This window comes from Triturus cristatus, chromosome 3_1 (assembly GCF_964204655.1).
Source record: "Triturus cristatus chromosome 3_1, aTriCri1.1, whole genome shotgun sequence".
Taxonomy (NCBI): Eukaryota; Metazoa; Chordata; class Amphibia; order Caudata; family Salamandridae; genus Triturus; species Triturus cristatus.
In genome coordinates this window covers 865210398-865224418 of record NC_140583.1, presented here as the reverse complement: position 1 = coordinate 865224418, position 14021 = coordinate 865210398, and the positions used below count along the sequence as shown (strand labels likewise).

Below are 14021 nucleotides of genomic sequence, written 5' to 3'. Positions count from 1 at the left end.
GCTCTATTATCGGGATTAAATATACTATTGTAGTGGGCAACCCATGACTCTACTGAAATGGCAGTATATATGGATGGTTTCTCATGCCCTGCAAAGAAATACCTATTATTAACCTTCCAGAACAGTGCTGAGTCTTTCAAGATGGAGGCCTTTGACAGCTCCTCAGGCTTCTTCCCTCAGGACAGATTTCCTGACCCCCATGGTAGACTTATTCTTCTGGTATTTACTATGTCACTTTTCGAGTGCGGTCTAGTAGAAAGAGCAATTCAGCTTTTTGTGAGCCATTGTACAGGCATTATCAAACCAACCTATGCGTGGGGGATTCTTTGAAACTTTAGACTGTCTCAACCCCTTGTCCACTGCAGAACATACAGATTTAAAAGCATTACAGTTGTTTTCCAGTGTCCCCTCCGAATGGCTCACTGTTCTCACACACAAGTTTACCCAGAAAGGCATCCCTAACCACCCTCTCCCATTTCATGTGTATTCCCCATTTCGTAAGAGGGGGCCATGTTCTCCCGCTGTCCCTTCTCCTCTATCAGTGTGAGGTCCAGCACTAAAGTAAATGGGTTGTGGTCGCAAATACATAAAATCAAGACATAATCATCAAGTATTAGCCTGTCTAGATCCAGTGACACTAAAAAGTCATCAATCTCACTACTCTTATGAAGACCGTTGAAAGTGTTGGGGGGATGTAGTGCCTAGTCATTTACAGATCGCACATTTTCTATTCTAATGGCCACTAAATTTGCACAGGTATATAGTTTACTGATTAAACTATATAGCACACAAATTATAATGTGTGGAAATCGTGTTTCTGTGAATATTTATCATTTGTGCATCCCCAATTAAGTGTCTTGATTTGTTTTGATCCTATCAAAATCTCTTTCCAGCACTTTTGTGGAAGGAAGCCAGAACGATCGGTGGTAGTTAAATTAAGTATTTATTATAATGAAATATAGTCATAAAAGGCCCACAGGCAGCAAGAGAAAAACAGACTTAACTGCTCTATGAGGAACCGGCAAGTGACAGAAGCGTTACATGACGTCACCTAAGTACCCAGTGAGGGTTATACGGTGACACATAGATGCACGTGGCAATAAGACAAAAGAAATGGAAAAAATACACAGTGTGCTATGGTTAAGACAAGAACAGTGTGGAAATACATAACAATATTAAAAAGAATAAATGGAAGGTACAACATCTCCCTCCTTTACGATAAAAACAAATTAAAACATAACAAAATTGTCATATCGTTTGGGAATCCTGACCTCTCTGCCAGACAGAGTCCTGTTTCGATCAAAGTTAGTTTGACATTGAAATGCATCATCAACTTGGACAACATTACCATTTTCGGTTATATATTCATTAATATTTTCATCGGGTGAAGCATCAACTTGTTTGGGTGGATTACTGTCATTAACTATTAAATCATTTTCCTCTGGTGGTGCGTTTATGTTTCTTTCAAGTACAGAAGAATCAAAAGTATCATTAACATCGTAAAAACTATTGTTACAAGATGATTTGCTTTCAAAATCCAATAAATTGTCAATGTTAATATCATCCTGTTCTCAACTACCTTTAATTTAAATTTTTTCCTTGCCTTCCTTTAACTTTACCACATCATCTTTGCTCCACCAACTCTTTTTACAGAGGTAAACTGCCCCTTTTGAAACCTCTTTTACGAAAAATGGAATGGTAAATGTAGATTCGCCTTTAGGCACTTTGTATGGTTTCTTTATTATGACCCAATCGCCTTTCTTCAACACCTTTTCTTTAGCCTTATTACCTAAATCAGAATAAATTTTAGTGACCGTTTGCTTAGCTACAATTTTCTCTTTAACGTTGATGACATCATCTTTTACGGTATCAATAGTGTTACCCTTTCTATACCATTCATTAAATTTAGGTGTAAGAACGGTATTACAATTCCTACCTCTCATTAAATAGAAAGGAGTGTGTTTTGTTGTCTCATTGATAGTGTTATTGTAACTACTTATTTTTTCGTTGATGTGCTCTTGGACATTCAAATTAGATGCTATTGCTAGCTGAACACCCTCCTTTAAAAATCTATTAACTCTCTCCACTTGCCTGTTAGAATTTGGACTATAAAGTGGTGTCTTTTCTTGTTTTATACCACGTTTTGTAGCAAATCATTCATTTTTTTAGATATCAATTGAGTACCATTATCTGAAACGATAATTTTAGGTTGACCTTCCAAAGCAAATATTCTTTTAAGGAACTGAATTACCAAATCTGTAGTTATATTAGGCAAGAACTCATAATGAACCCATTTAGAATAATAATCAGTTAAAAACAACTAAATATTTACAGTCATTTTGCAGAACATTAAACGGACCAGAAAAGTCAATGTCAATTTTTGACCACGGTCCATTTGGTATTTCAACCATTTGCATTTCATTCTTTGTTACTTTCCAATGTTTATCTGCTTTCAAACATTGTTCACATTTGTCAATGAAAATGTTGACATCGTTATTAATTCCTGGCCACCAATAATAGTTTTTCTAAATTTTCTTTGTTGCAGTGCTTCCAGGATGGCCCTTGTGAGCAAGATTTATTAGTTTTTTCCTTAACTTTAACAGTGGTACGAAGAGATCATTTCTTTTTAGAAATCCATTTTCTATAGTTAGTTCTTCACAAACTTGTTGAAAACTTTTCAATTCCGCATTTAAGTTTCTAATAGGCGGCCATTTGGTAGTTAGGAACTGAAAAATGTTTTTTATAATGACATCCCCTTCTTGATTTTCCAACCATTCACTTTCGCTGATAGATCCTTCGCACATAATAGTGGCATCGATATGTGCCACTACACATTCTGTATCATCAAGTATATCTTCCTCATTACCACCAACAGGCAAACGTGATAAGCAGTCAGCTCTACAATTTAATCCACCTTTAATGTGTCTTATTTTGAAATTAAATTCTTGTAATTTAGATAGTAGTCTTATCAGTCTTGCACTTGCTTTTCCATTTCCACGACCACATCCGTCCATCATGTAAATTAAAGGTTTATGGTTAGTTACTATTTCAAACTTCTTTCCTCATAAAAATGTCTTTCATTTTTCCACTGCCCATACACATGCTAATGTTTCTCGTTCGATAGTACTATAGTTTTTTTCAGCATTACTTAGTCTTCTGGAAACAAAAGCAATGGTATTTTCTTTTTCATCTTTCTTTTGGCAAAATACAGCACCAATGCCCACAGCACTAGCATCTACAGTTAAAATGATTTTTAGAGTGGGATCAAATGGTTGAAGTGTTGGTGCTTCGACGATACAATTTTTTGTTATTTCAAATGCAGTATCTTGTTCATTCCCCCATTGATATTTTACACCTTTACTTAATAATTTTCTTAAGGGTTCAACTTTATCTGCATATCCTGAAATAAATCTTGAATAATACTCGCTTAGTCCCATGAATGATTTAAGTGTCTCTTTGTCGTTGGGTTTCGGGGCTTCTCTAATTGCTTTTATCAAATCATTCTTGGGTTTAATTCCATCAGATGACAAAACATGCCCTAAATAGTCAATGTTATTTTCCATGAATTTGCATTTATCCTTAGAAACAGTCATACCTTTCTCTTTTAATATATTTAATACTTTTTAAAATATTTTGTTGTGTTCGTTTTCCGTTTTAGCATGTATAAGGATGTCGTCTTGAAAAGCCTCCACCCCATCAATTTCTCCAAAAAGAATGTCCATTAATTTTTTAAAAACACTAGATGCGGATGCTAATGCAAATGGCAATCTAATGTATCTAAATGCAGCGAATGGGGTTACAAATGTTGTCAAATCCCTGGACTCTTCAGATAAACATACCTGGTGATATGCTGACCTTAAGTCTATCAATGAAAAATGTTTTGAGCCAGCTGTAGATGTTAAAATTTCTTGAATTTTTGGCAGAGGATGACAATTTACAATAATGTTTTTATTAAGTGATCTAAGGTCTGCACAAAGTCTGATCTCACCTGTTTTCTTTTTCTTTGAGACGAGCGCTTTTGGTATTTTTAGATTTGCCAATAAGTTAGGAGTTAGACGCATTGGTGATATGTTAAAAATTTACCAGGCCAGAAGTGCGTCTACTGCCCTCTACGGTGCGGGTGTGTGGGGTTACCACCCGCACCCGTGTATCCAATTAGAGGAAAACCGCTTTCTCAAAAAACTCCTTTGCCTACCACACTAGGCTTCCACTAAGATTATTCACCAGGAACTCGGAAATAATTATTTGTCCGACCTGGTGTCTTTAAAACCCCTAACGCTATGGCATTCTATCTGGCGGAAAGAGGAGTCTTCCTTTAGGAGAGCTGTAATTGAGGATTGCCTCCTCCTGGACAATTTCTGTAAAATACCATGGTTAAAATTTGTGTATAGTTCCTTCCAAAATATATTTAATTTTAATATTCTTACAAACACATTTGCTGCTAATAACACACCTAAAAGTGAGCTGAGGCTTCTTTTTTAAGGCACAAAGCCAGTGAGCGAGTCTGTATTTTAGAACAATCTCCCCTGCTCATTTTTAGGTCGAGGACTACCGGTCTGCCGAAGGCAGAACCGGAAGTCGGAAGATTTAATGTTTCCTAGAGTGGCTATTTAGCCCGCCTCTCTTTTTGGTTCTCCTCCATTGGCTGGCTTCCTAAACGGAGGCCCGCCATTGGAGGAGAGAGCCGTCCCTCCAAATAGGCTCCGTCTTTTTCAGATTCGGGGGCGTGTTCCTTGCTGTTCTTTCCACTTTTTAGCCACGCCCTTTTAGAACAGCAGGAACACGCCCCCGAATCCGAAAAAGTTTCGAAGCTTCCATCCGCCATTTTTTTTGCTATAGTCTGGCGTGAGGATCCATCCGTCCGGCGCCGTGTCGTGAGGTACTCCACAGAAGGGGCCAGTCCGCCACTCTTACCTCTGTACTTCTCGGTATTCTTTCCCTTGAAATGCCGGTTCCGCTGCCTGTCACAGGACGCACCAAAGACCATCGGCCCCATCTGTATGGATTGAAAAGCCGGCGGGCACACAGGACTCTTGTATCGGCCAGACCCCAGGAAGAGCATGCAAGTCCACGGAGGACCCGGCCTCCACATCTGCCGCCTCCGATTAAACAGGCCGCAGAGCTGAACTTCAGGCAATTATGGGGAAGGTTCAGGTCTATAGCGGGTAGCGGGACGCATTGACCGGCTGCTATGAACAGGGGAGCCCAGGCTTTCGTGCCACACAGCATTCTGGGCTCCCACCTCTGACCCCACAAAGTCCCCCGGTGCCACACCAGAAGGTTCCCAGCAGGCAGTTTGAGCCTCCGTGGCTGCTCCCAGGGCCCCGCTTTTCAAGACAGCAGTTTCTGCAGCCGGAACCCCTGGCTCCGCAGGCCTCAAAGCTTAGTTTAGATACGGGTAACAGGCCCAGTGCTGGGAAGATTGGGAGCGGCTGAACTACGAGGCCGGCAGTCACGATTGCGAAGCGCAGGCGCTAGAGTGCATTGAACCTCTTCGGGCTCGCACTTCAGCCCCTCGCAGCACTCCTGGGGCTATAGGAGCAGCCTGCTACCGGGTAAGCGGGACCCAGCTCCACAAGATCGCGGCGTTGAGTTGGCGTGCCCCCACTCCGAGGTCTGCTGTGCTAGTGCCAGGGCGTCGGAAAAGCTCTATTACAGCCCCATGCATGAGGCGTTCAGCAGTGTAACCATACAGTGAGGGCTTGGAGATCGCCGCCCCGATGTAGGAAGCTCGGCGGGCACCCGGAGAGCAGAAGGAGCACATTTCACTACATTCCCTGCTGGAAGCAGCGTCTTCGCAACTTCGTTTTTAAACGTTTGCAAATGTTAGCTTGTCACCTTAGAGTGGTGACTTAAAGTAATTATTAAATATGTACTACAGAGGTAAACTTGTTTGCCTTAAGTCGGTTCCACGATCTTTTAAAATTGTTTATATTGAAATACAGTGGTTCCTACTGAAATACTTGAATAAAGTATATATGTTGTGTACAAGATTGGTATATATCTTAATAGGACAGAGTACTTCGAGAGTCTGTATTGTGGACACCGAATGAACTGTACTGTGTGGCCATTGAACGAACTCTGACTGAAGAGCAGTTGATAAAGAGATTGTTAATGCACAGAGTAAGGTGCATGAATCGCTATCACGTTAGTGTGCGTTTAGGGTGGTTTTCGCCTGAGTGCACCACTATGTTTACAACTATTTTGCCCGGTCTCCGAAAGGATCGGCCTTAATAAAATATCGCTGTCGTGCCAGCCAAAACCATTCACTGTTCGCGAGTATGTTTTAGTAGGATTGACTAAAGTTGTCTAGTTTCATATCTTAAGAAAACCTTTGCATTTTCTGGAGCACTGTGCGCTTTTTATTTTATTCGGTACGTGATAAAATTTCACCGAAGTAGGATCATGCCAGCCACAGATTTTGCCTTCTGTTGACCAGGCACTCCTGAGCTGGAATCGGACAGCCTCATATTAGAGGAGCGCTACGGTACCTTCTGGCGTGAAGCTGACTCCCATCTTAAAGGAAGCATTCCTTTACGGGACTGTGACACTTTAATCCGAAAAGCTCCATGCTGCTAAACTCCCCCTTTTGCAAGAACGGAGCACTTCCCTGAGAAGTCCAGGTAACAGATACACTCCTGCTGGAACAGCTGCATAAATCATGTGCTCTGTCCCGGAAGCAGCATTCGCAATCCTGCAGGAACAACGTTCATTAAGGATTTAGTTAATATCAAAGGGGGAGCATCATCTTCCTGCGGAAGGGCAGGACTAGATACACTTGTCTGCAGGAGGAAAAGCCGCCCCCTGCATGTACCGAACTCCCTTTGCAGGTTAAATAACAAGATGAGCAAATAGGCCAAGGCGCTATCCTGTACGCTGCAAGGACCCCGTTCACTCCTTCAGCAGCAGAAGACAGCCAGACCGTGCTTTGCAGGAGCAGCACGTGCTGTTTGCGTAGGTCACATCACATCCCTTCAGTCTGTGTAGTAGTCATATGTCCTCAGGCACAGAAAGGCTCTTTTAGGAATAGACGCCGCCCTGATGTAGCCAGTGCTTTAAATGGGCAGCTACTGTCCGGTACTGAATACCTGCGCTTCCTAGCACTGCTGCAGTACATTTAATGAGAGAATATCGACAACCCTCGTTTACTAGAAGAAATCACCCGTTTGGGTAAAGCACAGTATCTTACAGGAAGAACCTTCTGGCAGGCATCTGACGCTCTTGCAGGACGCACTACACCTCATTTGAAGAGTTTATATAAACGTATAAAACATAAATGAGGTGATGCGTCTGTAATGCCTGTGAAAATAAATGTGGCCCAATAAAATATGTTTTTTGTAAAACTGCATCTCCTGAGTCTTGGAATGAGGGGGCATGATAATTCTCTAGAACTGAACTCTGCTGCTTTAAATGGACCTTTGTAGCGCGATTGTTCTTTGAGTTAGCTTAAATAACTATCTTTATAACTAGAGCACATGAAAGGGCAGCATGGTAAAACCATACTTGTGTAATGGTGGCAAGCTTGGCCAACTAGGCCTATGGCAGACAATTTACTTGGTGCACCCAGTAAAACCTTTAATTAATTTATAATTTTTACCTTTAAACAGACCCAGCAGATGCGCATGAATTAAACACTCAGACACATCCCCATGAAATCCGTAGAACTACTGTGCGATGCTGAAACCCTGTAATCCCAATAAAAAAATCCTTAAAACTTATGAAAAGCGAAACTTGAGAGATACATTTTGGAGATTTCGTGCAGTCTGTTGGGGCCGGCAGGGGCTTCGAGTGGTGGGGGTCGCTATGGGTGTCTGTGTTCTTCATTGAAATGCCCATAGAGAGTTTTGCCGAAAGGTTGGCGGCACCGAATGCCCCTCATTTCAGCATGAAAACAGAGGCTAATGTGTCCCGTGGAGACATCTCGAATCTCAGTATATAGTACACCACTGAAGTCACAAATGATTTCTGCTGTACATGTCGATTCGCTCATATTGGAAAATACACTTCCATCACAAAGCCATATGAAGCGCAAGCTGTGCAATATAGATTTTTTCTGCCAACAGCATGACATGACATGAGCTGTCAGCTTCTAGTTGTTTAAATTGGGACTGCAGCCTTACAAAAAAGATGAACTGCTTCAAGGCCTATGCATTTTACAGTAGCTTTTGTATTGTGATGATACCGGCGACGTAGTCAGGATGCTTCCTGCAGGCCCAATAATTGGCATTTGTTGTGCATGGTTTTAAGAATGTGGATTTTTTGTGTGGATAATGGTGGAAGAGCTTAAATATTGTGCTCAAGGCTTGGAGGCTGCCACGTTCATGTTGTAGCATACCTGTAACAGATACTTCCTATCTTTGGGCGGTTGTGTGAGAAGTTATCTTGAAGCTTCTTTGGGTTGGTTTGATGTGGGTTCATTATCTGACCTAAGTGGAAAGCACCACTCTGCTTATATCTCACTACCTCACAACATCCCTCTCCCTCACTACATCACTGTTTCACTACCTCACTCTCTCTCACTACATAACTCTCTACCTCACTACTCCACTCTATCTCACTACCTCACTATCTCACAACTTCTCTCTCTCAAAACATCACTACCTCACTCTCCAGCTCACAACTTCACTCTCTCTCACTCACTACCTCAATCACTCTCTATCTCACTACCTCACTCACTACCTCACTCTTTCTATCTCACTAACTCACTTTCACTCTCTCTTTCACTACCTCTCTCTCTATCTCACTACATCACAACATCACTCTATGCTTATATATCACTACCTCACAACATCCCTCTCCCTCACTACCTCACTCTTTCACTACCTCACTCTCTCTCACTACCTCACTCTCTTATCTACCTCACTCTCTCTCACTACCTCACTCTCTCTCACTACCTCACTCTCTATTTCAATACCTCACTCTCTCTCTATCTCACTACCTCACTCTATCTCTGCTAATGCAATAGGCATCACATATGCAAAAAAAAGCTAATACCAATAGAAATGACAATGCCATTTATTTAAGGATACAAAAATGATAAAAAAAATAATGAGCAATACCAATAGCTCTACCTATAATATTGCCGAGACCATTGCATTGTAAATGCTTGTTTATAATCGTTTTAATAATTATCAAGGATTTAAACTCTATCTTGGCCTGATTACACGTAGTTCGCATAGATTTTTATTAACTAGGTTGCGATTAGGAATTATACACCACTTGGTGGCTTTTCCAAACATAGAAACGCATCCGGAAGGGCCTTGTCCTTGTGATGGTTCGTCAAAGCAATGCACTCTGCACTTTCTTCTTATATGTAAATTTTATCTATCTTGGCGTATTGTATATTTAAAACCTCTTTTTATGAACTATGGGGCTTTCACGGTTAATCATGCTATGGAACTGATTTTTAACCTGATTTATCCTGATGTTTGTTTTTTCACTGCTACTTTTCTTTCTAAATCTATTAGAGCCCAGACATGTATAATGTTTTAATTTAGGCCTGTATGGATTTTTTTTAATGTACTTTTATGGTCATATTCATGTACCGAATAAAGTTTATTGAACTGAACTGAGACAATTGCTGAAACCCATTCTGAAGAATCATTCGGTTCGATAACGCCTTCTTTACACAATTCTTCTAAAAGCAATTTTAACTCTTTCCTTACTGATTGTGGAACAGATCTTACTTTATGTGTTACTGGAATAGCACCTTCTTTAAGTTTAAGTTTAATTTTATGTTCGAAACCTTTAACACATCCAATTTTGTCTTTAAAAACATCCTTATTACTTTCCAATATTTGTTCAATACTTTCACATTTTTCTTTTATCTCAACGTTATTTACATATTCTTCGTGGTTTCAAAATAATTCCAAGCTTAGCTAAGTCTTTCCGCCCTTCCAAATTACATCCACGTTCTGCAACATAAATTTTTATTTTAATAATTCTTCCTTTAAATGAAAGAGTGTCTTGAAAGTAACCAACCATGTCGATATCATATTCCCCAAAGGCTTTTGGGTTTACATCAGTTTCGTTAGGTTCCACTTTACTCCATTTTTCTTCAAATGTTATATCTGATATTATAGTTATTGGTGAACCTGAATCAGCCATGACTTCCAATTCAACGTCACCAATAAGTACATTACCTAGAGGTCCTTTTATTTTCCCCTCTACAGAGTCTATCAATAACACAATATTAGCACACATATCTTCTTCAAAACCCTCTATTGCCTTAACTTTAACATTACTCCTTTTGGTTTTACACAATGTTGTAAAATGCCCATATTTTTTACATTTCATACATCTTTTCCCAATAGCAGGGCATGTTTTACAATCAGCCAAATGCTCATGCGAGCCACATCTAAAGCATGCAAAATTTTTACCTTCAATTTTCTTAGTACTTTTACTTTTATCATAGTTCCTGTTTTCATTTCTCTTTTTCTCCTGTAAATAGAAAACATTAGTGTTAGAATCAGCATTTGTCAGTTGTTTAGTAGAAATCAAAGATCTCTCTATCCCTTTAGCAATGTTTATTACTTCTTGTAAAGTTGGGTTTCTACAAGCAAGTAGCCTCTCTTGGATTTTTTTTGAGAAGCAATAAAATACTAGTTGGTCTTTTATATAAATATCAGTCATTTCCTCAAATTCGCAATCTTTTGCTAAAACTCGCAAAGCTGCTATATATCCCTCAATTGTTTCTTCCTCATTTTGTTTTCTCAATGCGAATTTATGTCTGCCAACCATTACATTAGTTTCTTCAGGAAACTGTTTTTCCAATCTCTTATTTGCCTCTTGGTACTCATCCAACGGAATAAACACACCTGGTGGACTTTCATATTCTGGCAGACTATCGAATATCTCCTGACCTGCATTACCAAGGAGACCAAATAGCAATGCTTTTTTCCGTTCCGCTGTATATTCTTTTCCATCAATAGATATTATGTAATTCTCAAATGATCTCAACCAGCTTTTCCATTTTAACGTTGGCTTTCCTGGCTCATTCAAAAAATGCTGCGGTACACAAATATTATTGCTTTGAGCCATATTTTATAATTTCTTTTTTAAATTATTTTATGTTTATTGTCTTTATTTTTCACTCTTTTCCTTTGTTTACTGTATATCAACAATATTTAAATGCACTGCATGTTGCTTAAATATTGCTCGTTTGTAGCGTTAACGTTCGGTGTTTATTTAGTCAGTTACCGTTACTTGACTGACTTCAAAATGGCTGCACGTTTCTACACGCTGCGCGTACTTGTGACGTCTCCGGCATTTACTCCACAAGACGCGGAATCGAATACCTACGTCACAACAGGTCGCTCGCGGACACAGCAGCCAGTACACCGTTATACGCCAACTTCCAAACGGTAACTCAAAGTTATTATTAACAAAACAGCGACTTACTTTTTCCCCCCATTGTTTCTTAAGCGAAATCGCTTTATACTTGCAATACGATGTGTCCAATATTCTGCCACAGAAGTTTATATCCGTTTTCACTTCTGAACACGAAGGCATAGTTTAGTGTTACGTAACTCCTCTGTGGGCCTTGTTTCTTCACACGTCCTCGTCGCCAAATTGTTGCGGAAGGAAGCCAGAACGATCGGTGGTAGTTAAATTCAGTATTTATTATAATAAAATATAGTCATAAAAGGCCCACAGGCAGCAAGAGAAAAACAGACTTGACTGCTCTATGAGGAACCGGCAAGTAACAGAAGCGTTCTATGAAGTCACTTAAGTACCCGGTGAGGGTTCTGCGGTGACACATAGATGCGCGTGGCAATAAGAGAAAAGAAATGGAAAAAATACACAGTGGGCTATGGTTAAGAAAAGAAGAGTGTGGAGATACATAACAATAGTAAAAAGAATAAATGGAAGGTACAACAAGCACATTTCAGGATTACAAAAGTGCTTAATTTTTGCTTTCTATAACTGCTAGATACATACAGTTTGTGTGCAAGTATTTAATTTGTGTTGTGTATTGCAAAAAATATCATCCTAAATTGTAACATAATTCACTTTAAAAAAACTTCTCTCATTTTGCAACCAGAGAAAGAAAGTAAACACTATTCTCCATGTTAAAAGAATAAAGTAGCCTGCAAATTGACCTCTGTCTCCGAATCGCCGGAAAACGTGACAAGTAAAACATTGGATTTTAACGCATCTTTATTGCGACCCACAGTTTGTGTAACACTGGGTTAATCCCCTCATCATAGGGAAATGATTATTACTTCTGCTGCAATTCAGAGGCTGTTATCAATGGACTCCTGTGCCTCATAACTAGTTTTAGCAAATGGTTCCATGTCATGGGGGTATATTTCCACTCCTGAGCTTTTCTTTTACAAACCATTGTTTTCATGGCATTAAAGTTGCACTGAACAAAGACTACCGTTCTCCAAATGTTCTTATTTGCTGAATGATTGACAAATACTGCAAATACGGCGTCCCAGTGATATGAAGCAAGCTGGTACTTACCCACAGTTAATCACCTTCAGCAGCTTTTCCAAAAAGAACCAGTTTGGGAGGCAGCAGAAACCTGGTGCCCTTGATGTTTTAAATTTGAGCTACGCCGGAATGCCCTACAATAGTCACATACTGGTCCAAAATTGTTCGGAAATTTGCTGAGATCCTTGAAGCCACAATACCATTAAACTCCAAGTATATCCACCTAGTCATCCCCACAGACATAGGCATTCCCAAATCCAAACTACTATTCTGTAATCTGGGGCTGATAGTAGCTAAAAGAGATATAGCCAGAAACTGGAGAATCCCAAACCGCCTAACAATGCAGGAGTGGGATCCGCCATCGATCTGTACATGGCAGCTGAGAAAGTAACACACACCACAAGGGGCTGTCCGGGGAAACTCAATAAGATCTGGGCTTTCCGAAAGTTTGCTCAGTGCTGGGTATAAACAGAATTTTAGGATGTGTATAAGTTCATGTCCTGTGCCGCATCAACATGTATGTACCTTTGTGTCAATAAAATATAAATAGATAAATAAATACATTTGAGCCAATCCTTAATTCTACAACTGTATAATGAGCATGTGTTTAATTAAACTGCAAAAACATGCCCATCACACTACAATTCCTTCAGTGTAGATCACATATAACTAAGAAAACGGCTTTACTTATATATAGTGAGGGCTTGAAAGCCTGTTCTATCGAATCACAGTCCCCTATTTCAGTTGATTTTTTTTGGTCCCCGTTTCAATTTATTCTTATATCTTAGCTTGCTGCCACTTCTCGTATTGTCGAGTCACATTTACACAGTGCACCAGTCATTCTGCCTATTTTCTAAGTTAGACTGATTATGTGATTTTTCTGTTACCTGCCATCTCAATATGTTTGTGACATAATCTTCCTCTCTTCATTTTCTGTCGCAATTAAGATTAGGTGTTTCCACATCTTATAACTGTTCTCAGGATGATTTACCCAATTCTTGGCCATGGTATTGGAGTAATTGACCTCTTTCCACCATCTTCACATTTTACACTGTATATAGAACCTGCCATTAGTTGTTAGCCTCTTGAACAATGCACCCTCTCACAATCTACAGATCAACCGCCTAAAATACCCCCATAAACGAAAATGACACCCAGATTCCGAAAATATGAGGTGACTGTACAAATAGTAATACGCTCTATTAAATTTCATATAACATAACATGGGCAGACTTTTCTTGGGTCATATTTGTATATCTAATGGCTGTATATTTTCAGCTTTTGTAAACGGTATTCTAATCATGTGTCATTACAGTGACTTATAATGTAAAAGGGGATTATTTAGAATGTATTGCCCAAATTGTTCCTTAAAAAAGATTATGCAACTGTCAAGTGCTCCTGTAAAGCTTTTAGGCCACAACCCCTTCGGTCATTTATGTAAGCTCATGGTTAAATGAAAGTAAGGATTGCCAAAGTGACTTATGACGAAAAATGTTGAAGTGTGATAACGTAGAGTAACAAGCTTTTTTTGGTGGTACGTGTTTAACTTTATGTAGGCATTTGAAGTAGGAAATGCAAAAGTA

General features: G+C 39.6%; 2 protein-coding genes across 7 annotated transcripts in view; one reads left to right on the top strand and one right to left on the bottom strand.

Annotated features, from left to right (window-relative positions):
- DCAF17 (DDB1 and CUL4 associated factor 17) overlaps positions 1-14021 on the top strand; it is a 443011-nt gene that overhangs the window by 21173 nt on the left and 407817 nt on the right. The gene's annotated exons all lie outside the window — the stretch shown is intronic.
- The window catches only part of TLK1 (tousled like kinase 1), a 967987-nt gene that overhangs the window by 931869 nt on the left and 22097 nt on the right, over positions 1-14021 (bottom strand). For all 3 annotated transcript variants that reach the window (XM_085645312.1, XM_085645310.1, XM_085645315.1), the window contains exon 2: positions 10380-10440. In XM_085645312.1, the coding sequence (XP_085501438.1) occupies positions 10380-10440 (61 nt within the window). The remainder of the gene's footprint in view (positions 1-10379; positions 10441-14021) is intronic.